Raw genomic sequence first — 25,956 nt, forward strand, 5'->3', positions numbered from 1 at the left:
TAAGACACTCAATCTCAAATTTCTCTCTCTCTCTCTCTCTCACACACACACACCCTCACACATATAAAGCATTACAAGAGAGAACTCCAGAAATAGCTATGTTATGTCAAGCATTTTCAAGGTCAGAGGTTACAGCAATGGATGTCTGAAACCCATAATTACTGTCATGCGCATCAATGCATCATCAGCAAGAGATGAGAGAAGAGTAGGAGGGAAAGCAAAGAGGGAACCAGCCTAACTGTGATTCAAAGTGGACAAACTACAAATTAAATTTCTTGAGCAATTTCACTTATTTGCATCCGTGAAGCTTAATCCCTCACCACTGCATAATGCAGAGCTCAACTCATACCCTTAAGTGTAATCAGAATCACTGGGGCATGCCGCTCATAGCACGCACTCTCCCTCCAGCTCTCTCTTTCAAAGACACAAATCCCAAAGTTCAATCGTAAAGAGTAAGAAGTTATTACTCAAGTTGTTGTAACACCATTAAAAAAAAACCCACACATAGTAATAAAAAATACCAAAATATTTTATTGAGTGAGACTTTTTTTCCCCATTTGTAGCAATATAAAAAATACATTCTGACTACATGACTAAACAGATGACATCCTATACTGATATAAAACATACAGTACAGCTTCAATATATAAGCCTGTAGAATGCAAAACTCGTTGGCAGACAAACATGGTCTTTGTGAATAATAACATTCTCTACATAACATATAAATGTTTTCTATTAGGTCAAAATAGTGTTGTTTTTTTTAAATAAATTTGTTTTTATAGCAATATTTTTTTACACTCTACACTAATGTTCCCTTTAAAGTGATGATGTTGGGGTGCCCTGGTGGCCTAACGGTTAAGGCGAATACCACATAACTGCAACTTCCACGGTTCAACCGTCGGCCAGGAGACCCGCACTGCATGTCACACCTCTCTCTCTCGCTCCCTAGTTTCCTGTCTCTACACTGTCTGTCAAATAAAGGCAAAAAGCCAGAAAAAAATAATCTTTAAAGTGATGATGTTATCAGTGAGCCCTAATAAGGTAATCTGATCTCAATAATCCAGCCGGGTGCATTGGCTGACGGTGCACTTTTCTTTCAGTCTATAATGACAAACACTACAGGTATTACTTCAGTCATTCATCCTTGGAGAACAAAGGGCTACTCTTGAGAGTAAGTAAGGAGTAAATTCACATGACAACAAACAGATGTCTATGTATGTTACAATGACAACTATAGTACAATACAAATAAAAGTATAGTGACAAAAAAAGGATTAAAATCAGTTTGGTTCATCGATGGGTCTGCGACAGTAAGGACAGCAGTTGTGCTGAAGCACCAGAAGCTCATAATCCTCACTGTGGAACATCTACGAGGAAATACAAGCACAGAAACGTTAGAACAGATAGGAAAAGACATGTTATTTATAGAAGAAAAGCAACACTACAGGAAAGAAAATCAAAAACAAAGCAGGTTAGTGAAAGAAAGAAGAAAGACAGAGAGAAACTTTATCTGTGGTTCACATCAGGTTATACTGGCCGTGTGACTTATAAATGCTGTACCTTGAAGCAGGTGGGGCACATGGTGATGCTCACATCAGGCAGCAGGGAGCGGAAGTATTCCCATTTGAGCGGCCTGGGCCAGCGTTTGATCAGGACGTCCCTCCTGCTCATGGAGCGCAGCACCGAGCGACTCACCTTGACCGGGACAAAGTTCGAGCCCCCCTGCTGTTTGGACACACAGATGAACAAATCCACATTCTATTATGGACCTCGTACCTTTCACCTTCTCCAGCTGGTTTGCCCAGTTGGTGGTATATTAATTGCCTCTTTTCTTCTGTCCTTTCCCTCCTTACCTCAAAGCTCATTTTGGCTGTGAACGGGTCTTCCTCTGCATCATCAAAACCATCATCCACCCTTAAAGCCTGCAGCTCTGATTGGTGTTAGTTGAGAACAAACAGCCCAAACAATGCAAACATTTCATACCTCTATACATTTCAATGCTGTATTTATTATTTGTCATAATTTTTTCTGTAATTCTGTATGTTCAAGACAGGAAAAACCCTGACAAAATTATCCCCAGAGTCTATTTCAAGAGCAGAGAGTGTTCAAAATGCCAATCAGTCGTGCCTGTCAGTCACAGCGTGGCTCTGCAAGAACAGAGCAGACCTCAGTGCCCTTGAGTGTCTGTCGGCTAATGCAGGTTAATCCCCGCACTAGGGCTGTGGCTACGGCTCTCGGAGGGTTAGTGTCATTAAGATGAGACAGGAGAGCCTCGCTAACCCTATTAGCTCAAGAGCTAAGATGACTTAGGTCTGACAGCTTACCCACCAACACAGAATCGAGGCCAACGCAGACTAAACAGCTTCTTAGAACTGTCACAAGGCGCAGGAGGGTCACGTGCTTAATTTCGAAGAGATGTGCGTTGTTGTTAGGGCAGGGATACAACCTCGCAAGACCAGCAGAGTGAGGAGTTAATAATTTCTACAAAGCATGTGAATTATTTTGTTACCGTGCAGTTACATAGATGATCAAAGGATACCACCATTGTCCATATCCTGCCAGCGTGCATCCCTCTGATCTGTGTGAGGAACTTCTAGGTCAATAAGAGACACGGCCTCCTCATCACCGATGCCCTCCTCCAGGTAGAACTGCACCAGAGGCAGCACCTCTGTACAGAAAGATATACGTTACATTAAAAATAGAAATGGAACAATTTGGGGCAGTGTGCACTTCATAATGTGTTTATGTGTCACTCACCGTATGATGAAGCTGAGTAGATGAAAGGCTGCCTGCAGTTGATGCACACACTGCCCTGGTTGTTCAGCAGGGGGTTGTTGGTGGAGCAGCGGTAGCACATCATGCCCTCAATCAGGTCCTGCAGTAAACACATGAAAGTTTAACTCAAGAACACAGGAAGGAGGTGCTCTAATATATGCATCCCAGATACTATTACCAAGTCTTTAACACACCTCGCTGTCGTGGAAGGGTTTGGAGCGAATGGTGAGGCTGCCCAGTTCTATGGACTCCTGGAAGCGAGAAGGAATGTGCAGCTCCTGGAGCTTCTCGTAGGAATACCTGGCAAGCTTATATGCACCCAGTTTTCCACTCTGCTTAGCCAACGCATACAAGGTGTTACTTATCATCAGGTCAAGGAAAAGAAATGTACAGTAAGAGGAAAGAGTTGGCAGTCTAAACAGAGCTTCACTGGAGTATTGATTTCTAGATGTCTTACTCAAAATTTGGTATTTTTTATGTGGAAATTTGAACACTTGTGCGCATTTATAGAGGTATAATGGTATATTCTCTCAGTTCTCTTAACATGTAGAACAACAGTAGAGCCAGGAATATTTATCAAATGCCTTGAAAGTAATACCATCATTAGGTTGTTTGTGGTCTTGTGTGTGTACTCATACAAACTTGTGAGCCTGTTTGTGTTTGAGTTGAGGATATGGTTGCTTATTTGTATTGTTAAGTGAGCAGCTCTGAGAGCGGCAATGACATGTCAATGACTTGCAGCTGCAATAGCTCTCCATTGGCACTCCTCCATCAACTAAAACTTAACACTACTCCTCTCCTTTTCTCTCCACTCAGCCACTCTCCAGCTCCTCCTACACACCCAGTTCTGCTCCACGGCTGGAGCTGCTGATAAATGCGTGTCCTCCTATTGTGGAACTTGTTTAGTGCAGCTTTTCTGTGACATTGTGTGCAGTTGTTCAAACCAAGTCCAACGCAGCCCGGCTAAGTCTATAAATCTAAGTTCAAAGTTTTTGGAATGGCTCAGTTTGGCCACAGAGGATCCCAGCTGCTCAGCCTGATTTCCTCCTCAAAGGCCAGGCTTTCCTTCCTCATATCATGCCTCTGCTGTGTGTGACTACGCGGGTTTGTCTGTGTGGCTGTGGGTGTGGGTGGCTTCATGTGTATTCAAATTAAAGCATATTGTTTAGTGTTTATGTATGTAAGCCTATGCCCAAAGTTCAGTAATCAAAGTGTTTGTTTACATAACAGAGAATGTGCCTATTTCTGGCATCCTCTCCTCCTCCCCATCATCACCACTTTTCTTTCTCTCAGCAGCAGCATGATTTCCGCAGTGGCGCCAACTCTTCCGTTTTCCCCCTACTTATATCTCTTTTCCACCACCCTATCGCCACTGTCTCTGGCAGTCTTGATTTCAGATAGGCATGTCTGTTCTTAAGAGATTTCCAGAGAGAGAAGACTCTACAAAGCTTTCTTCTCAAAAATATTTGTTTGATTTATTATGCCAATGTTAGGACTACTTTCTCATGTGGAAGGATACACTTTAGAAATGCCTGGTGGTATGTCTTTGGTGAGGTTGTTCAGGAGGAACCTGCAGATGTTGAACAGTGTCTCTGGCATATGGGAACTGAAGGGTTCATCCTATGGACAAAAACAGTTAAAAAAAATAAAGGATGTAAGTGGAAGGATATTAAGAAATTAGAGAAACCTCTGATAAGAATTCAGAGATTTTCTTTTAAAGCTCTTCCTTCATTTTTCCATATTTTAACCTGGTCCTACCCTCATCCCTCCTCACAGTGGCCTAGCCCCCTTGTTGGGGTGAAAGGGAAGGGAGAATTTGCTACAGCACTCACTAGCAGCACTTTATCACAAAAGTTGATAGTTCAAATCTATAGTGGCTGTCCGGGAGAGTTAAAATGAGATATCGAGGTTTCCTGCTCTGGTCTGGATCACAAAGATGATTCTCTATTGCAGGGGTGTGACCACAGCAGAGCAGAAAGCTGTAACAACAAACTAAGGACACTGACACAGGCCAGATCACCCATAAAGTGCTCATAACCAGAAATTGCTTGTTTGTAAGTAGGTTAGGGCTAGGGGCTTGGGGAAGACCACTGATGAAGCAGTCATCATGACCAATCAAGCAGCTGGTTACCATGGTGATAGGGTTCAGAGACGTTGTAGGAAGTGAGCCTTTTTGACTCTGGTATAAAGGGTATATCTACCACTGCAAGCAGTGATGTGAAATATATCCATCTGATTTTTTTTCTGTCAATCAACTTTTTTTTCCTGAGTAATTCAAGCTGATTAAATTTCCCTTGTGTGCCTTGAGTGCCTGAGCCTAACACCCTCAACTCTCTATTGTTCCTTTAACTAACAACCTCTACACATATCTTAATTTCTCCTTTACCCACAGTCTCTTTTTGTATTGACATAATCTTGCAGAAGCAGACCTCTGTCTTGTCAAACTCACAGAGTTCTGGAGAAATTTGACTGCAAAAGTTGATTGGAAAAGGACAGAAACGCAGTAGGCTGTCAGTAAACTTCAAGTTTAAAAAAAAAATGTAAAGGAAAAAAAAAAAATGTAAGGAAAATGAACTTGTTTGCACCCAAACAGACATCTAACCACACTGTAGGTACTGTTTCCAGGGCTAAGCAATTTCAATCTGACAGCCAATCAAACGGCTGCCTCGCGATTTCAAAGTGCCCCCCCAGTTTTGTCTGGTCTGGCTTTGCAAGATTAGGGTTGACAAAGTATCATGTTCTCACCGTGTAACGCTGAATGGAGCGATAGACGTGGTAGAGCTCAGCAAGATGCTGAAAACGTTCAAACTTCTTCAGCATTTCATCCCTCTGTTCTTCACTTTCTGGTTCCGACAAACAGACAGATCAAAGAGAATAGTAGAAAACAGTAAATGCATTAAGCTTTACAGTAAAAACAAATCTTTGCAGTAGGTGCATATTGTGTGTAAATGCAGAGAAGAAACGCCTCACCTCTAGCAATGTCCAGACACTGCATTGATAGCATCCAGTAATAGTACCCTGCATCGTTGAATCTGTTCTCCACCACTGCATTGTGGGTAAGCTGTTCCAGGACTTTCACAGCTTCATTCTGTCGCCCGGCCTTGTGAAATGCTAAAGAGTGAAAGAAAGAAAGCAGACAGGTGGATTGTTTTTATGGTGCTCTGGAAAAACTGTGGTACTGCTGGATTTAAAGTGGTAATCTAGAATATTGTGGTTTATTTATTCATTTCTGGGTGACATCTTTGGTGGGAAGTTGTCATTGTTGTGGTGTTTTTGCACGGTACTTGCCACAAATTCTTTCACAATCGAACAGTAGGCAAGTATTATGAGACGTATTATAACTTTTCTTTCTTTTAATGAAGCTTCAGTTTGAGTAAGTGTTCTTTGTTTTAGCTGTTCAGCAAAGGTGCCTCTTGTGTCCTGTTTAGCAAAGATGGAAAAGCTTTTTATGAAGTGGTTGAACTTCAGAGAGAGAACGGGAAGGAAAAAAACATATGTCTGAAGCATTTAATTAACATATTATGTCACAGTCACGTGCATCTGTAAAGAATCACTGGGATTAGCAGGCTTTTCTGATAAAACTGCATTCTTAAACTACAGAGTTTTATTGTACTTAAAAAATTCATGTAAAAAAGACACACACACACACTCTCTCTCTCTAGCTAAATGCCAAGACCAATTTGTACATTAGACTTCCTAATTTTTCATGTTTAATAACTAACATAAGTCTTTTCTAAACAGGGAGACTGCTCTTGAATATCAAACACCAAAGTCCTAATAAACATAAGCGCTATTCTTCATGTTCCTATCAGAGGGTAATTAGAAGCAGCTTTAGGGAGTCGACCCCACCAGCGACCCTGGCCCCTGCAACCACAGTGGGGGTCAGGACATATTAGTGGCAAATATTTATCAGAATACCTAACTGGATAAAAACCACATTCAGCTGCTGTTGGTTAATGTTAGGAAGGAGCACAAATGCCTTCCCCTTCAGGGACCCATACAGAAACAAAAAACACAAGCTAACAAACATGTGGAGTGTAGAAATGGTTCACAACATCTCCTGGTCAAAGCTCACAACCAACACACTTTTCCATGTGTTATAATGGTAAATAAACATTACAAGGGCACACTTAGTGTAAATGGTTATGTCAGCACCCAATATGTTTTTATATGTGTATAACAGAAATTAATTCAATCAAGTTTATAGCATGACATTGATGCAACTTAACTATCATTACATTTTATTTACAGTGGTGAATTGTCTTTATCAACCGTGAGACATTAGAAATGTCTACTATGCAGATTTGAATGAATGAAGCAGAGAAATATATTGTCAAAGTAAAGTACTGTAAGAAATGTAAAAACTGAGTTGCACTCAAACTAATTCAGTGAAGTGACAACTACTTCTGTTATGGAGCAGTTCCAGCACAGGGGACAGGAGACAGGCCTGAAGCAATCACTAGTAACACAATACTGCATCACCGCCTGACTAAAATACACACAATCAGCAAAATGCATGACCATAAGCAAGCTCCAATACAATCAGGCCCGTTCAGTTATGTATTCCATCTCGAGACAGGCAGAGGAAGATTATGTAGAAGAGGAAATATGCCTGCTGAGATCATAATTATAAATCTATGAGCTGATTATAACTATGGTTACAGTTGGTAATCATCATCAGAGCTGCTTGTAGTACTGGTGATTAGAGGCATGCATGCATGTCATTCGGTTAACAGGCAGCGCAGCTCAGTACTGCTCTGCTCCAGCAAAGAGGATCATGTTTTACAGTGGATACAGAGAATCTTAAGGAAGTAGTGAAAAATGCCTAGAGCTGGCCAAGCTTTATCACTTCCATATGTAAACATTGGCAGTTGCTGTAGACTTTAATGTTCACTGCAACAGTCATGGAAACATAAATTTTAAAAGAAAATGTGAGTGTCTACGCAGGAACATTCGATATAAGCTGACTAAAAGCGAAGGTGCGGTGCCTGTTAGTGATGTAAACTCACCTTTTTGCGCCTCCTCGAAGCGGTCGTTCTCAGCCAACCACTGGGCATAAGGCACAAAGACGTCATTTTTGAACTGGGAATGCTTCTCCACCAGTGAGAAGGCCTGAGAAAATGACAGGTGAGAGGAAAGAAGAGATGTTTGATGTAATACATTAATGTGACCAGTTGACATGAGAACTTATGTGTCCCATTGATTGTAATACATAGAGAACTGCGTCAGACTGCCCTGGATAATTACAGCTACACTGCAGCTGATTAAGGACTCAGGAGTTACCACATACTATTCAGAGAAACACACATTACTTCCAGTCAAAACATTGCTACAACATTATTAATTAGTTCAGAACAAAGAGAAGTATATGAGCTGAGTTGATTTCACACTCAATTAGAACTACAACTGCAGCTCTTGCGCTGTTTGAATGACAGGGTATAAAGAGCCGTTGTAGTGCCCTGCGGACACATATTTGCCTGTCATAGTGACTGATTAATCTCAATGTCCTGTAACAAAACCTTAGCCAAGAAACACACACCACTCATAGCATACGGTAAAAGGGAGAGTGTGTGTGTGTGTGTCCCAAGTTTATGAGGCCTAAGTCATTTAAAGAAATACTTTGTTTTAAAAAAGCGAGGGTGCAGTGAATAGCATCCATATGGCCCACGCTGTAACTCAGTCTGTACTCTGTCCTGTCTTGGTGTCCACCTCCCTCAGTGAAGCACATAAAGCCCAACAGTTCTCTCAGCCTCCGCCTCCGCCCCCCCAACCCCCCCCCCCCCCTTTTTCTTTTCTCTCAGAGGATCAAATAAATATCCGAGAAGACTTCCGCAGACACAACAGCATAAGCATGTGATCATGATTCGATGTTCTGTTTTTGGCTCTTGTGTTTCAGCATGCAAATCGCCAACGTGCGTCTCTGTAACGCCTTTAACTCGATTAAAGACTGTAGATGGATTAAAGAAATGCGATATTTTCTTCTTGTCTGAGCAGCATGATCTGCCCTGATGGAGGAATTTGATTGGAAGCAGAATAGAGCTTTAAGCCGATACTCTTTCAGTGCGGTAGAGTGTTTTGTGCTTCTCACTCTCTAATCATCATGTGGGCATGGATTCAGAGAAATCCAAAGCTGGATGATTAGCTCTGGAGTGTGTGCATGGTTTCAGTTTGTCAGTGTATAAGGAATTCAGGCAGATGTATTGTCTTATTGTTTGCATTCAGTTGTTGGTACTTTAACAAATACAATATACTTTTTGAGAAATCCCTGCAAAAAGTGACCAAGCCATGAACATAAAGTGGCTGATTTTGTGATTTATGTTTTTTATATGGGTTTCTGAATTCCACAGAAGTTTATTTAGCACAGTCCTATGTGGTTCATATTATATTTATGTGATTGTCAAAGGACACTCTATATATAAGTCATGATGAGCTGAGCAGGTGTGCCTCCTGTGTGCATAAGTGTGTCAGACCTCGTCCCAGTGCCGTGTTTCCACATGCAGCTGCACCAGAGCCTGCAAGTCTCCCATCTTGGAATAGGTCTCTGAGGCGTAACCATGGTGCTTCAGCTTCTTGAAGTAGAACGCACACTTTGCCAGCGGTTCGCGTTCAGCCTTGTCCAGCTTACGAGCTATGTCAATCAGCCTGGATGAGAGAAGAGAGAAATTAGCTCGCACAGAGAGGGTAAGTGCAGATAAACCCTCGCATGGGGGACCGCTGTATCAAACTATGACTGCAAAAAGAATGTGAACCCATCAGGGTCCCTAGCTGAATCTGATTCAGGTTAAAGAGCTCTGACTCTGTTCAGCTGCTGCCTTTGTAGTGCTGACCCACTGGTAGCACCACAGGAGGCTTACAGCATGCAGACAAAGGGTCAGCAGGGAGGTCTGATATGACCACCAGACACAGGCTTATCAAGTTGCCTGGTTTCCAATAACACACACTCACACCCCTCTTTCCTATGGCTATGCATGTATGAGTGAAAGCTTATGGACTTCATCAGCTATCATAGCTTTCACTCAGCATGTAAAAGCCACCTTTTAATACTGATCTTCTGTGTGAAAGACAGATGTTCCGGATATTTACTATCGATGCCTTTGTGCAACCAAGTATGCAACACATACCACAGCTTGAACTTAAACAAGCCAAATTTGGAGACTTCGATAGTTGAAGCATGTTGAGGACTCAGTTGGACACAGTATGTATTTGCACCAGAGTGAACCTTGGATCAGGGTTTGAATCTACATCAGGGTTTAAATCTTTTCTCATATTTTTCCTCCCTCTCTATTCCAACTAGCTTGCCTCTTGCTCTGAAATAAAAATGAAAAATTATCATCATTCTTCCAATAGTATTCGGTCCATGTCTGTGAGCATACAGTACATCTGTCAAACCAAGAATGCCAAAGAACTGGGAGTTCCACCACTGACAGTAAAATTGAGACTGAGAGTGTAAAGTGTGAACAATTCTAACTATATCCAGGTGATAATACTCTCTTTTGTTCAGTTATCAACAGGAAATTGTGCCTATTATTAACTACTAGTAGATAATGGGGAAAATCATTTGGGGAAAATCGTGCACAAAAATCTGAGATCTGGGGTGTTTTATACAGTGACACCTACATGTCTGCCCAGCCATGCTCGCCTATAATATCTATGGCTTTGAGATGCTCTCCTGCAGACAGGTACATCTCCGCTGCTGCCCGGGGCTCCTTGCTGCTCTTAGCCCAGTCTGCCTGCTTGGTCATCAGGATCCGAGTGCTCTTAGGATCCGTCGCTCCGACAAACTCCTGCAAAGAGAAAGACACACCCATTCACAAACTTACTAACATATCAACAGATGAACAAAAAATCCCCACCAACACTGATGACAAACGAGAGGAGTAGGTAACATGGTTAATGTTACAAGTAGAATCCTGATGCAAAGTCATGTTCAGACAGACAGAACCATGAGGGTCAAGGCCGAGACAGCAGGAAGAGAGTCACACAAACAGCGGGCGGCTAGAAGGCCTTTCCCTCCGGTGTCCATCCTACCTAAAACAAACAGCCTGTGGGACCAGATGGCCACACAGCCACATAAATATACAGCAGCCACATCAAAACACATACAATCTGATACACACACACACAAATACACATGAACGAGTCATGGCTGTGTCATCTGCTCCAGCAATGTGAATGTAATGCTGATGATCAAAGTGTCCCCCCACATGTAAACATAATAAAGCCTGAATTTGTCTCAACTCCAACTGACCTCCTCATCAAAGTATGCATGTAAGAGCAGACACTCGCCTTATTTCTCTCCGTTTGTGCTCCATTTCCAACTTTAACTGTGTGTGTAAGTTAGCTTTGTTTTACACACGGATACATGTGTAAAAGCCCGGTGCGTGTGTGTGTGTGTACTGATCAGATGATATATGTGGAGATTCCAGTGATATATGAGGAGATGAAAGACAGACGGTAAAGGGGGGCCGTTTGAATGCAGTACAGGGCCCCAACTTGGCATAACTGCACATGATGAAGAAAAACATATGTTCTACACCCTTAAAACATGCAACGCTTCCCAGGTCTTTCTGTCTGTATCGATACAAAGGTATGTTGTACGTGTATGCCTGTGCTTTTGTCAATTGATGATTAAATCACCTTGGCGTACTCGAACATGCGCAGGTCAGTGTACATGCTCAGGGCTCTGGATTCTTGGCCTGTTCGTTTGTAGAGCTTGGCTGCCTCATGGAATTTCCCCTGGTAGGCATAGACGTCTGCCAGAAACAACTCATTGTCGTTCTCACCCCGCTTCTTCCTCTCCTGCAAATCAGTCAACACAAACAGTGGTATGTGTGCAGAGATAAACACTCACATGCATGTACACACACTCATACAAAACAGCTATGCATGTGTGTTCACACACACAAAAGGCACCATAAAATTGGGTTGCTTGATGAAATCAACATTACTGTTAAACCTTTATTAAACTCTTATACCATCAGTCATAATAAATTTAGAGAACAAATACTGTTCTTAATGGAAACTATATCAACTCATACCAAAAGCATCCTTTAAAAGATGGACATTTCCCCTTTTCAAAGGGGAATACTTCAGAAACATTTTCCTGGCACTAGCCATGTGAAAACCAGACTTTCCTCTGCTCTGCATACATGTTATCAAAGAATGTGCGTGAGCTTCGCTATGTCTATATGTTTTCTTGCATGTGCAGGTGGACAGGACCCAAGAAGGTCATCCAGGATACAGGTTCCTCTCTTGTTCAGGGCTTTGAAGTATAGTCCAAAGAAACGTCTAGCAATTAAATGTATGATAACAATAATAATTGTGATTGGCTCCCCTGAGCCTTGTCTAATTGTGATGTCAGCTCTGACCAGAGCAGAAACAGAAAATTGTGAACTTAGCTTTTCACAATATTGCAGAATTTTCTTCTCTTTCTACAGAGTAGGTTTTACCTCGATGCTATTGATGAGCTCCAGGTAGCGCAGGTCTCTTATCCTAATAAAGGCCTGAAAATGGGAAAAGAAAACAAATAATTTAGAGGATGGACTCTCAGAATTTTGCAGTAAAATATGTAGGTTGGTGACACTGGTCTTTATCAGATTTGTGTGTGTCTGACTGGCCTTCTTGGCGGTGTCAAAGTCAAGTCCCTCCAGGGCCTCTGTTCCTAAATCCCTCCAGTCACTGTCTGTCACACCCAGACAGGCGATGTGGTAGGCCTCCTTAAACATCTTCCTCTCCAGGTACTGGTACATTGGCGCTGACTAGGCAGAGCAACAACATCATTGTCAAAAACTATTAGGAATTTATATTGCAAAAACAGCTGCAATAAATAAGAAGGGGACCACCAACAAAATTATGTCTTCACCATGTAATTTGCTGAATAGACAAAAAAGTAGCCTGTAAAAGTAATGTTTTATGTGGTATAACCAAATATCACAATATTTAAGATGCCCACCTGAGGCACTTCCACAGCAGACATGGAATAGACGTGGAGACAGAAGATCTTAGAGCCATTGTAGCCCACCATAAAGCCTTGCATCTTCTGCTGGTGTACAGGAAAGTTGCTAGCCTTGATATTAAGGTAGCCGTTGCCAGAAAAGCACAGCATGTCCTCACACTGGGTGTTCCAGGCCACGCTGTTAGCATTAGGCTCCTACAGGGAAAGCAAAAAAGAGGAGGCGGGTAGAAGAAGGTAGATGGGAAATAAAATCTAAAGGTGACTGTGGAACACAGACCAGCCAGGAGTACATGAGTAAGATATGTAACAGTATCTAATACAAATAATCATACATACCGTACATGCATTCCTTAGCCATAGCCTTCACGTGCTCCACTGCCTGCTTACCTGAAAGAGCAGTTCTTTACTGTTGATGTCATAGACCAGGAGAGTATTGTGCTCATCCACCACAGCCAGTTTATTGCGGGAGGCACTCATGTCCAGGCACCGCACTGATGTTGACAGCTTCAGCAGTGTGATGGGAAACGGGTTGTCAACAAATATCTTCAGGATCTACATCACAAAAACAATGGCCAGCAGGACAAAAATCAGAAAAGAACAATACTAATACAAATTGAATACAACTGTAATAAATAAAAACACTATCAAGAATGCCTTCTGTGACCACTAATAGAATCTCTTCTTCTTCAAGGAGCAAGCTGTTTCTTTTCTGGACCACTGGCTTACCCCTCAGTGAGCAGGAGTGCCTTTTCTAAGGTTACTTAATGAGGGAATGCATTTTCTCACAATACTCACAGCTCCATTCTTTAACCCCACTAGTAGGCCCTCTCTGCCTGGCGGGCCACCAATCACTTTGATGTAGCGAATTAGAGACTCCATCACCCATTCTTTTTCCCTGACACTGGTGAAGGACAGGCACTGGAGTCTCTTCTCCTGCACAAGAGCAGAGCGGGAAAGGGGAGACCACAATCACATGTAACACAGAGGCACTGACTGGTTCAGTACGAGCAAATAATTCTGCTTCTATCATTTCACAGTATGTTTACTTTTTTAAAACATACTCGTAAATGGCTGACAAATCTTAACACGTTGTTCTCTTTTCCTTTAAAACACAGCAAAAGGGTGGTTCAGGATAAGACAGCAACGCTATAAAGATAAACAATGATTTGATTTGACACAGACATACACAGCCCATATGTGCACAGCCCATTTATAAGGTCTAAAAGCTGTCTGAGGCATGAAACACAAGCATGCCTGTTAGAGAGAGATCTGAAGCACCTATGTCACACACAGACAGATTTAAAAGGAAATAACCTCTGGGTTATGGCTGCTCCTCCTCCCTACCAGCCTCTGTCAAACACAGAGACAAGAAGCAGAGAGAAACTCACAGAGACACCCACTGGTTCCTCACTCTGTGGTCCTTCCCCTTCATTCAACTGTCTTACTTTATCCAGTTTGAGGAGGGTTGAGAGAGGGAGAAAGACAGAGCCTGCAGAGCACATGCACAGCTGGAGCCTTTTGCAAACTAGGCAGAAACATCTGGTAAACCAGCAATTCCATGATATTATCTTTTTTTTTTTTTCTCTGGCCTGTTTGGGCTAGTAGTGAATGGCTAAACACTGATTCTCTCTGCTTCCATCATGTTAATAGCGCTCAAATGTTTCTACAGCCTCTTGCACAATCTGTCAAGCATGCATTAGTGTAATTTACAAGGAACAAGAATGTCACTGCAGGTCAGTAGAATTTTTGTCTACGAAGCATAACTGAAGGAAAACTGTTTGTCTCGGTATGGGAAGAAAGACGCCAAACACCAACAAGAAATTTTAAGTTAGCAAATTTAAGTGTTTTGTGTGCTTTGTGTTTGTGTAACTCTATCTCCTCTCTGCCTAACCTGGCATAGGATGATATGCTGGGAGCAGACCACTAGCAAGTTGCATTCAAACTTCCTGCAAATTTTCTCCTTGATGCGGTAGTGCATGTCCGAGGAGTCGTCCGAGTAAAGCTCATAGATGAGGATCTTCTCAGGCAGCTGGATAGCGAGGCGATTTCTGTAGATGGCGATCTTCTTCACCAGCTCACGACACTTGATCCTCACTGGGGAGAGAGAGGAAATCGGAGGGAGAGAGTGGACATTCGAGGACGGCAAGGAAAGTTTAAATATCTTCAAATAGCCAACACATCCTGTTGAGTGAGTCCTCTGAGGGCTGATGGTTACAAAAATGAAATACTTCATAAAATACGCTGTCACCATTCCTTTTCATTCATTTTTGAGGTTCCCTCGAAATGAGATATATGCCATTTGAAAAACATCAGACTGCCAACCCTTACAAAAGAGTAATTGGATGACTGATATGGGTGACATCATGTTCCTGCTAAGTTTATTATTCATTTTTATAGTTTAGTTCACAAAACACACAGCCTCTGTATCCTCGCCCATGTCACTAACTGTGGTGTTTTAAGACACACACAACCTATTATTTAGAGTGTCATCACAATAGGTATTCTATTATAAACTCAATATTCTGTTGTCAAAGCAAAAGTGCACCTTTTTGCTCAGTGATGAGGTGCTGGACAATGACATCAGTCATGCTGTCTCTATAAGCATAGCGATCCTTGTACAGGCCGTGAACTGTGCTGAAGATAAGTTGGTAGCAGGCGATGGTCCCATCCTGGCAGCCCAACACCTAGATAAGAGATAACAATGTAGCAGTGCATCCTATTAACACCTCTAAGAAAAGACTGTGAGAGTGGGAAAATGTTCCTGTTGTTAAAGCATCTACACAGTAGAACTGAGAGAATCTGCCAGCAACCAATTCTCTCTTGTATGCCTCATCACTTTCAGTTAAATATAGTGAAAGGAAAACTGCAAAGGTGTTACTGTAAAATAAAATGACTTGTGTATCTGTGTAGCATAAGAGGCGCAGTGTTATTAGATTGAGAAAATGTATGAAATGCACTCTGCAGCTTTATCAGTGTTTTGCATTATATTCTTTAGCCTCTTCGCTCACTCTGACACACACTATTAATCAATGTTAGGATAAGTTCTTTGGACATATGGCTTCACAAGCTGTAGACCCACCACAAAGTTGGAGTCAGGCTTAACCCGGCACGTCCACACCCAGGAATTCTGCTCTCCAATGGTGCCTAGCCGCACACCATCTTTAGTGTATAGGGAGGCCTGTTTATCAGACCCACCCATGACTATATACTCGCCCTTGGAAAAGTAGCTGACGCAACATGGGTCATAGGTGAGAGTCCTGTCTTTTCCAATCTGAGTGAGACAAAGAGAGAAGTGGACATTAAACTAAGATTAAAACAAGTACTGCTCATATTTATTGCCCAGGGGCCGGGGCCAACACTTCCCACTGTCTGGGCCAACACGCATCAAAGTCCACACTACATTCATTCAACTATCCCTTTGAGTGTTTGATGAAAAGATGGACAAAAAAGAGAGCGCTTCTCTGTTCAAAATAGCTCCTATTGTATTAGTGTTCAAAGTCCATTTGCGCAACATCATATCAGTCCTCCAACTCTGTGCATCTGTTTCTCCTCACTCTGGAAAAAAGCTGTCTGACAATCCATTGTTATTTTTCTTTCATTGCGAACAATTCCTGGTGTTGTAATCACAACAGAATGTTCACTTAAATAGATAAATAGGCCGATGACAATATATGAGCCTAAGGCATAATGGCAGAGTAATGAACAGTACATATTTGTCTATAATTACGGTATTGCCCACAGGGAATTTAGGAGGAAGGAGGGACAGTGAGGAGGCCATTAAAGCATAGCAGGATCACTTCCAATGTACTGTAATGGTTTCAATAGACCCTGACATTCTGATTACAACAGGAAACACAGGTCTTAAAGTCAGTAAAATGTTTCCAATACCATTTATTTTGGACAGAGAGACAGACTCAAGTAGTGTTGTTTCCTATTGCTACATGTATAACAAACAACAGCACACAGAGTGGGCGGATAGTACTTCAAACTGCTATTATTCTTGTGGTGCTTTCCATGCAAGGTAATGAAACACTCTATAATCAGTCACCTAAATGCCATTTTAAAGAGCTTGAAGTGAAAGGTTTGTTTTATTGCAACATATTACATTTTCTACGCACCAATGAGACTCACTACATATGCACACTGCCAAGTCACCATGTTGTCTGTACGTGGGCATACCATATCCAGAATGGAGTTCAGGATTTTTATGACATAGACTTGTGATATTCACCTGTTTTCCACTCAGCTGGTAGAAGGTCAGCTTTTGACCCCAGTCTGCCACAGCCAGAATGTCATTGTGCTCATCCCTGAGAAAATACAACAAAAATGACTTTAGGCGTGCTGTACTGTACTGTAAACATACTATAGTGTACTGATAGGGATTTGGCTGTTTTGGTGATGGTAAGAGTTAATGAAAGCAGAATAGAGACAACACTGAGGTGTAGTAAATAGAGAGGCCACTCTTCACAACCATGTCCTGTACTGTACTTTTTAACCTCAACCTCCCCAAAAATAAGTATCTGGTGCATATTGTCATTGTTTCTCATCACTGCAATCTTCACCCTTCCCTCTGCAATGTTTCATCTTCATCTTCCTTTTCTCTCATATAACCTGTTCGGTAGTCCTCCGTTGTGGATAAAGCTGACATCCTGGCAAGGGGAATCAGAGAGCAGCGACCGCTGATCCAAGCCATCATAATCCTCTCCCTTACAGTAACAGTTCCACCAGTCTCCAGTTAACTGCTGCCACCTGCTGTCCCTACAAGAGCTAGTCACTTACAAAGCAGTGTACTCTAGCACATTGTTACTTTTAAATCAAGGTGACATGGATGGATATTGTAAATGTGTGCGTGGCAGTATGAGTCATTAAATAAAAAAAATAGTAAAGATGAGATATAAATCTATTTTTATGCAATCCTATTCTGTAATAAATAGGTTGGACTAACTTAGAGGGGTTCCAGGCTATGGACCAGATAGGAGAGGAGGAGCCCCCTGGACGTTCTATCTTGACCTTCTCCTCTCCGTTCTTGTTCCGAATGCTCACCACTCCATTCATCATGCCAAGGGCAAGGTACTGGCCATCGTTTGTCCACCTGCAATCAATCAAACCCTTCAAAGTAAACGTGTCACATGAAAGTGTACCAGTGTTGCAGATGGTGACAGCTATAGATTTCACTTACCCACAACATGTTATTTTGCTGCTCACTTTATGTTTGTTCACAGATTTTTGCTCTGGCGACCACAGACCTAAAAAAGTAAGAAGTACTCTGATGTTCAGTGCTCCACGGCGGCTTTCTCTTTTTTAAAATAGGTTTATTGTACATTATGTGCATGATTTAAAAGTCCTGTATAGTAACTTAAACTCATGGTGCACTCACCAAAGTCACCAGAGGAACAGGAGGCAAGTTGGTGGGTGACAGGGTTGTAGGCAACGCACTGGATGGAGTCATTGTGACTACGGAAAAACACATGAAAAAATAAAGAGCGATGCAGGTACATAGACTGCAGGACATAATGTAATACTAAAGTGATGATTAAACGTGACACTTACGTGTATTTTAAAATACCCTCCAATTTAGATGTCCAGATGATGATGCTTTTGTCTGCTGACCCTGAGGCAAACCTTTTGCCTGCAGAAGAACACTGTAGTTAGTAAGATAAGATAAGACTGATACAGGAGAGTGCAGCGTACAAATAGAAAGTAAATCCGTACCATCTTTGGCGTAGGCCACACAGTACACTATGTCTTTGTGTCCTTTTAAAAGCTGAACAACGGCTCCATCTGCTGTGTCAAAAACCTGCAACAAACATATAATAAATTGAATGTAATAATAATAATAATAATGCTTGTGTTCTTCAGATGTGTGCCGTGGCAAAAGAAAAACACACAAGCCTTACCAGGACGCGAAGCCCTGCAGCAATAATGACTTGGCTGCCATCTGGCTTGAAGGCAAGGTCATAAACACTGCAAAAGATAATTATTGTCATGTGTTGAGATCATTATCTGTTTGATGAATCAATTTGTTAATAGACAGAGTTTTAATCAACAATTTTGATGATCCATTCACTGTTTAAGCAATTTATTAAGAAAAAGTAGCTAACATTATGGTTTCCAGCTTCTAAAATGGGAGAAATTGCTGCATTTTACTTTTTTCTTTAAATGACTGTACATTGAATATCTTTGGGTTTTGGGCAGGTGATCGGACAAAAACAAGACATTTGATGATGCTGAACTGGGGCATTTTTCAATATCATATGACAATTTGCAGACTAAATGGTTTATAGATTTGTTGGAATAAATAATTGACAGAATAATTAACAATGACAATGGGCTTGAAGGTTCATTTTTGGCATGGAAATAGCAGTATGACAAAGGGGGGAAAAGACCAAGATGACCTTAATTCATAATAAAACCATTTTTGTCAAATAATGAAACGTTACAATAATCCTGAATATAAACAATTCATTAATAAAGCAAACATTGTATGGCTGTTCATTTAAAGGTCTGTTATCTTGATAGAGTTGATAGAGGTATACCGTTACTTTAGTACTTCTTAAATCAAAATGTACATTATGTAGTGTTAACGCCAGTTCACAGCAAACAATGTTGTGCAGCAATAACGAAAGCTAACGAGAGCTAGCTTAACATTAACGTTAGCCTCGACCTAACTTTATATCTTGACACACAAGGAAGCTGATATTCTACACTATTAAGAGGCCACATTTTTGCATGACAGCTTAGATACAAGACATATAAACCAGCGTCATATATTTGTCATTTGTGAACGACAATCGCATTGCTGTGGGGGCTAACGCGAGCTAGCTGGCTAACACTAGTTTACATAGCAACCGCCGTTGCTAACCACCCAGCATCAGGCCACGGTTGACAGCGTAAACATAAACCTCTAGACTCTCACCATTGATCACGAAATGCTTCTTTCCATGCTAGGACGGCTCTCATTTCCACGTTTTAACAGCAAATATGAGTGATGGGTTTTTTATCAACAGGTTGTTGTGGCTTGTTCACTCGTTTTTTCATACTAAGCTCAGTTTTCATGATTCGCTCTTACTGCGCAGACTCAAATCTGCACGCTACTTCCTGGTCGCAAGGGAAACCTGAGTGTGTGTGTTTGAGAAAGAGAGGGAGATGTTGACAACAGAAAATAACCGGTAAAACAGTGCACGCATCAGTCTTCACTTTTGTCCTATAGTGTAAGAAAGGGAGGACGTCGAGGCTGACAGATATTCAGGTATGTCCACGTTCCAGACAGTCTGTTTTATTAACATTTATGTCGCTACTTTGCTGCTTATCGTCTAATTATCTAACTTACTGCACAGTTAGATCCATAATATGGTGCTTGCCTGCATTATGTGATATGGAGCAATTGGGTGATGTCATACATATGGTGTTGTAATATTGTTGTAATTATATAAATTCCAGGTAAAAGATGATATAGACCTCGAAAGGCTGCTGATGTGGAAGTGAGAAGTCAGCTGCTGGACAATGAGCTGAACACATCAGTCAGCTTCAACACAGACTCCACCGCCTCAGAATCCACAGCTGTCTCAACCAGGCTCAGTATCAAAAACAACACACTTCTCAAAATGCATCCCACTAGCTGTGATATCCAGCTGGAGACCAGTGGAGACACAAATAACCAAAGTCAAAGGGATATGGATGATTCGTGCCTCACTTCCAAAATGCCCCCTGGTTGGATCAGAGAGGTGAGGCAGCGGAAAGCAGGCAAGACAGCAGGAAAACTGGACGTGTTCATTACAAGGTGACTCAATTTTCTTCTTAATCCTCTGTATGTACCGTAAATCACGATTAAGTGCTTTGCAGATGCTCTAATTAATCTTTCTGTTGTTTTAGTCCCCAAGGACAGAAGTTCCGGTCAAGAACATCCCTGCAAGCTTTCCTCCTAAAAAATGGAGATGGAAACATAGACATAAACCTCTTTGATTTCACTACAGTCAAAGGTGATGTCATCACCTCTCCACATTTTCTCCCCTCCCGAGAGAAAAAGAGAGGAAAGAAAAAACATGCAGATGGACAGCAGGACACAACAGAAAAAATACAAACAGAAATACTGGATCCACCTCCAAATAAATCTAAAAGAGCCTCTTCCCCCCTCAGAAATCAAGAAGAAAAAGTAAAGAATGGAGAAGATCCTAACTCTACTAATAGTGATATGATAAAAGAAGAGTTCACACATGTACTAGATGTGTATAGTGACAAAAATGATGAGACTGTCGAGTATTTTGTACAAGCTGCACCTTCAGCCACAGCGGATGATGTCAAACTGCGGAGCAGCCCTCAGAGGGTGGGGCTGCTGAGAGAGAAGCTTCTCAGACTGGCTCCTTCCAGTAAACAACAAAACACTTCCAACGTTGATGCAGACGCACAGGCAGACTCACAGCCTACTGTCCCGACTCTGAATGTTGAATCTGCCACTGAGAGCGAGAATGAAGATGAAAATGAGGATGAACGAGACAAAGATGAGATACAGATTCACAGCAAAGGTGACACCAAGCCTAATTCTGAACTGAAGATTGATGCTGACAGTCACCGGGATGTGGAAGAGGAGGTGTTATTACCAGACATCACTGGTGGGAACTGTGCACCAGTAAGAGATTCCCAAAATAGTAAGTATAATTGTTGACTGTCTGACACCTTGACAAAGCAGCAGTTCAAATTAGTTTTCTCTGGATCTACCCTTTTAGTTTTGTATTTTGTTTTGTTTTTAGCATGTGCAGCTGAAATCAGTGCAGTACAATTTCAATATTAAATTTTGACATTTTTATTATCCAGTTATCAATTTTTTCAGCTACAAATACATATAAACCACAATGAAACCAACTACTTTAAGCAACACAAAAAACCCATAAAAGAAAAAGAGTGGTTATATATCCATGTTATGTATGTATGTAGGTGTCTCATGAGGAAGGAGTGCCAGTTATTACAGAATATAGGCATGTAAAGGGGAGTATGGAATAGATTGAATAGCTTTATTGCATTAAAGGATAGGTTCACAGTTTCTCAAATCTGTCTTTTTAGTTTAAAACAAATCCCTTCTTTGTGTTACTGTCCCTATTCTGCAGCTCAGCACTTTAACTCTGCCCAGAGAAACACAAAGAAGTAATTCTGCATTAAAAAGACTGTCACTTCAGAAGATACTCACTTGATTTGGTGAACTCAGGCTCATATTAACTTAAGACAAACTTGGTAATATATTTTCGTGTGTAAGGAAGTCTGTGGGTTTTATCCCCCATTTTTCTCCATTGGAAGTATGTTAGGAAGGGATCTTTTAATTTAAAGGTCACTGTGAACAAGAGGAATCATTACAGCAAACTGTTTCAGTCACAAGTTTGGACACACCTTCCCATTCCCCTGAATGAGAAACTGTGTCCAAACTTTTGACTGGTACTGTAAATGTAGGGCATGTGACTATTGTTAAAGACAGACTTGGAGAAAATGTGTGAAGCTGTCCTTTGACAGGGCCATTTTCAGACTCCATCTCTTTATAGGCTTTTAGAGCCTTAGTGCATATGTGATTTGCTCCATCTTGTAGAAATCCCATACTTTTTTAATCCATAATTTGTATGAGGTAGGATTAAGTTTTAACCACCTAATTGTAACACACTTGGTGGCAGCCGCTATTAGGATTTGTTAAAGCCATGTGGAATTACACCTTGAAGGACTACCTTGAGATCTTAGGGAAATTTAATAATTGAGCACTTCTTTAAGGGCATTGGACACATATGTCCAATAGTCACTTGACTTCAGACATGGAGAAGAAAATTGAGTATGATTTATCTGTAGTGTCTGGTGTTACTTTGTTATTACTTTCCATTTGAAGTCTCACCAACTATTCAGATTAGTCACCAACTGCACCTACCTACATTTCACCTTTATTTATACTGTAAGTTATTATTTGGTTTCATAGACAGAGATACTCGATGTAGAAGATTATTTTTTAGTCATAATTTACTGATCTACACTTTCTATATAAATGTTTCTTGTCTGTCTAGAGTCCAAAAGCTCAGAAGACAAACGGAAAACAAGCCCTTATTTCAGCAGGAAACCTCTCACAGATGGTAATGTTTCAACGGTTAATTTAATACAAGAATCAAAAAGAAAGCTTGTGTCGAAATGTAAAATATATACCTCAGCATTTATGAAATAAAGTCGTGTACATAGGTCTTAGTCCACCCAGGAGAAAGGCCTTCAAGAAGTGGACACCGCCTCGTTCTCCCTTCAACCTCGTACAGGAAACCCTTTTCCATGACCCCTGGAAGCTCCTGGTTGCTACCATTTTTCTTAACAAGACAAGTGGTGAGATCCGATATACACACCTTGCAACACCAACCAGTACCAACCAGTTCTCAGATCGAGAATTTCATTTATATTTTCATCAATACTCCAGGCAAGGTGGCCATTCCAGTTCTTTGGCAATTCTTTGAGCGTTACCCGTCTGCAGAGGTGACCCGGGAGGTCGACTGGAAGCCCATGTCTGAACTCATGAAGCCACTGGGCCTGTATGAGCTCAGAGCCAAAATACTCATCCGCTTCTCAGGTGAATGTGCTTGTCCACTGTTGGTGATGGGCTATTTCTGTGCACAGTATTTACAATGTTAGTGGTGATTTGCATGATTTTAGTCAGCATAGTCTTCAACAGTGGCCAGAAAAACCTGAAAATCCCCTTTCTCTTGTGTAGATGAGTATCTAAATAAACAATGGCGCTACCCCATTGAGTTGCATGGTATTGGGAAGTACGGCAATGACTCCTATAGGATCTTCTGTGTGGGAGAGTGGAGACAGGTGAGACTAATCCTAACTTTCTATCACTTCCAGTGGATTACATATGTTATGTTCATTAATGCCAAATCTATTTTTATTTTATTGGGGTCTTTATGTCAAAGGTGACACCTGAAGATCACAAGTTAAACAAATACCACGCCTGGCTTTGGGAGAATCATGAGACACTTGGAATCTGAAACAACACAAAGTATGAAGAACTGCAAGGAAGATTTGTTGCAGCGCAGACAAGAGAATCAGATGTCACAGAAACCTTTCAGTCTAACAATATTAGCATTATGTTAAACTTGCAATGTTAAACGTAAATCGTGTTAAAATTATATTTAGAACATATCAATGTTAACCTTACTTAAAAAGTTATACTCAAGGTTTAATAAAATGTTTTAAGTAGTTTAAAAGATTAAATGATTCATGTGTGCATTATTTAGTCATTCTTTTCTCTTGTCTTATCCCTGTGTCCAAATCCGGAGACATCTTCCCATAGTATCTGGTTGGTTCTTTGTCATAGGCTAATAATATTTCTTTGTGAGTGCACTGATGCATTGCTTTACACTCCACACTGCAGCTTTCTTTTGGTGGGAGGTAACCTGATTCCCAAGGCAACTGTTGCCACCGCAAAACACTCAGTGAATGCACAGGCATGTCACGGTTTAATCTCTAACTAGTACTAGTACAGTCATTTTCTATATTTACATTTGGAGTTGTGTAATGATTTACTGCTAATAGAATTGCAACGTTAAGTAGAAAAATCAGTTGTACAGTAGTTGACATTTACATTCTGGAGAGTCTCATCCCACAAAGACTGGACTTTTCTGGTGGGAGAACAGAGGGAAAGAGCCTGAACTACAAAATGAAACTGCGTAAGAAAACAGCTTTTGTTTTTTTTTCTTTAACATTTGTTGTCTATTATTGTGTTTATGAGTAAATGTGTTAAATACGTGCTGTGATTCTTTTTATTTCAATCTTCATTACCACAGCAGCCATTTCTTTTGCTGCCACACCGGTGTGCATTCCTCACAACACACCTCCTGTCCGACAGAGTCCCTGCCTGGTGGTCACTCCCATGACGTTTCCCCTCATCTCAGAGTCTGCCCAGCTGTGGACAAGCAATCAGGTGAGCAGAGATTTACTGATAGTCCTGAATGACTGTTTGCTTTGAAGTAAACAAAAGGAGAAAAAAAAACTCCATAAATATGATTCCTAGAGCATTCCAAGACTGAACCCTTTACATCCACCAATGGTCCATAAGCGTACCATTAGTCTGGAGACGCCAGCTGTTCACCACCACAACCACCAGAGGACACTAATCATGCAGAGGAGAGAGCATTACAGGTTGGAGCAATCTATCAATTCCATATTCAAATAGATTTTTACTGAGAATTACTCAAGCCATTGACAGATTTGCTTTAACAGTCAGTGACATGTTGGTTGATGCGTCAGGTATCATCAGGTGTGGCGAAAACCGTTTTATGGAACCAGCAGTGAGAGAGAAGAGTACAGGTACTGATGAGTCTTTTGCTTTTGTCCTCTAAATCCTGATTACATCACACAGTGCATGAATACTTAAAGTTTATTGGTGACAAAAATGTCCCTCTCTTTGCTGTAGGAAGGAGTTGCGTGAGCAGTTGAAGAGGCAAATAGAGGAGAAATGTGTTGCACTGAAGCTGCAGCTGGCGAGTAAAGTGAAGGAAGCAGAGTATGCGTGTGAAGTGGACCGCCTCGCCCTGTCCAGTGAAAGAGAGCAAAGGATCCAACACAGCAAGGCAATGTTAGCATACAGAGATGAAAACAAGAAGGTACAGTCCCACACATACATTATATATCCACTGCTATTGTAATGCTTTTGTGTTTATGGCCCTTTACAATAGTGCCTTGAAATTGTTCTCAGGTTACAACAATAGATACTGTAGGGAGTGTTTTAGGTTTTTCTCCTTCTCTGCTGTGTGTAGCTAATGGAGCAGAGCTGGAGGGACAGAGCACTAACACGCTCCCAGGAGGCCATGAAGGAGAGAGAGCTGCTGCGCCTCAACCCCATCAACTGGAGTGGAACACTGAAATAGGTTGAACACCCAGAGTCAAGCCTCGCTGAAACTCATGGACATGCATGAGCGTCAGATGAAAATGGGATGCAACATGTGTAGTATATTTAATTAGTGCTGTGATAACCACTGAAGGAATTTTAGAGATATTTCTAGGGTTTTCTGAAGCTCTTCAGCATTTTGATGTATTTTCATTTTTATTGTACAAAGGTTCATTTATTCACAGCTGTGGATTCAAATTCGGTAGTGTTTCTCCCAGTCACTGACTTCCTGCGAGTCCTATAAATTATGATGCGACAAAATAATTCTACACAAGCTAGAATCTTTTTCTGTTTCTGTAAAAAGCAGAGGAATCTTGAGAAAACTAAAT

At 41.3% G+C, this 25,956-nt stretch overlaps 3 protein-coding genes across 6 annotated transcripts; 2 read left to right on the forward strand and 1 right to left on the reverse strand.

Annotated features, from left to right (window-relative positions):
- Window positions 1–511: 511 nt before the first annotated feature.
- On the reverse strand, window positions 512–19,786 carry ift122 (intraflagellar transport 122 homolog (Chlamydomonas)). 2 transcript variants are annotated; one of them, XM_042408331.1, is made up of 30 exons: window positions 19,646–19,786; window positions 18,627–18,693; window positions 18,442–18,526; window positions 18,280–18,358; window positions 18,107–18,183; window positions 17,909–17,975; window positions 17,675–17,821; window positions 17,341–17,487; window positions 16,961–17,036; window positions 15,809–16,000; window positions 15,275–15,413; window positions 14,621–14,823; window positions 13,525–13,662; window positions 13,117–13,281; window positions 12,727–12,924; window positions 12,392–12,532; window positions 12,224–12,277; window positions 11,412–11,573; window positions 10,392–10,558; window positions 9,245–9,416; window positions 7,784–7,886; window positions 5,745–5,885; window positions 5,520–5,617; window positions 4,294–4,394; window positions 2,969–3,134; window positions 2,757–2,874; window positions 2,539–2,667; window positions 1,853–1,929; window positions 1,560–1,724; window positions 512–1,366 (listed from the first exon to the last, which is right to left on the reverse strand). In XM_042408331.1, exons 1-30 carry the CDS (start codon window positions 19,687–19,689, stop codon window positions 1,280–1,282), a joined length of 3,705 nt encoding a protein of 1,234 aa, XP_042264265.1. In that variant the 5' UTR covers window positions 19,690–19,786; the 3' UTR covers window positions 512–1,279. The 2 variants fall into 2 exon arrangements, with proteins under 2 accessions (XP_042264265.1, XP_042264266.1); XM_042408332.1 differs by lacking the exon at window positions 17,341–17,487.
- A 29-nt stretch (window positions 19,787–19,815) lies between these two features.
- mbd4 (methyl-CpG binding domain protein 4) lies at window positions 19,816–23,952 on the forward strand. Of its 2 annotated transcripts, none has more exons than XM_042408334.1 (8): window positions 19,816–19,898; window positions 20,170–20,509; window positions 20,602–21,374; window positions 22,761–22,826; window positions 22,930–23,064; window positions 23,156–23,305; window positions 23,447–23,550; window positions 23,652–23,952. In XM_042408334.1, the coding sequence occupies exons 2-8, from the start codon at window positions 20,334–20,336 to the stop codon at window positions 23,724–23,726; spliced, it is 1,479 nt and encodes a 492-aa protein (XP_042264268.1). In that variant the 5' UTR covers window positions 19,816–19,898; window positions 20,170–20,333; the 3' UTR covers window positions 23,727–23,952. The 2 variants fall into 2 exon arrangements, with proteins under 2 accessions (XP_042264268.1, XP_042264267.1); XM_042408333.1 differs by having other exon boundaries at window positions 19,832–19,978.
- An 86-nt stretch (window positions 23,953–24,038) lies between these two features.
- LOC121895311 lies at window positions 24,039–25,936 on the forward strand. 2 transcript variants are annotated; one of them, XM_042408338.1, is made up of 6 exons: window positions 24,039–24,407; window positions 24,525–24,661; window positions 24,752–24,879; window positions 24,988–25,047; window positions 25,154–25,343; window positions 25,497–25,936. In XM_042408338.1, exons 1-6 carry the CDS (start codon window positions 24,398–24,400, stop codon window positions 25,605–25,607), a joined length of 636 nt encoding a protein of 211 aa, XP_042264272.1. In that variant the 5' UTR covers window positions 24,039–24,397; the 3' UTR covers window positions 25,608–25,936. The 2 variants fall into 2 exon arrangements, with proteins under 2 accessions (XP_042264272.1, XP_042264273.1); XM_042408339.1 differs by having other exon boundaries at window positions 24,587–24,661.
- The last annotated feature ends 20 nt before the right edge of the window (window positions 25,937–25,956 follow it).

This window comes from Thunnus maccoyii, chromosome 4 (genome assembly GCF_910596095.1).
Source record: "Thunnus maccoyii chromosome 4, fThuMac1.1, whole genome shotgun sequence".
Classification (NCBI taxonomy): Eukaryota; Metazoa; Chordata; class Actinopteri; order Scombriformes; family Scombridae; genus Thunnus; species Thunnus maccoyii.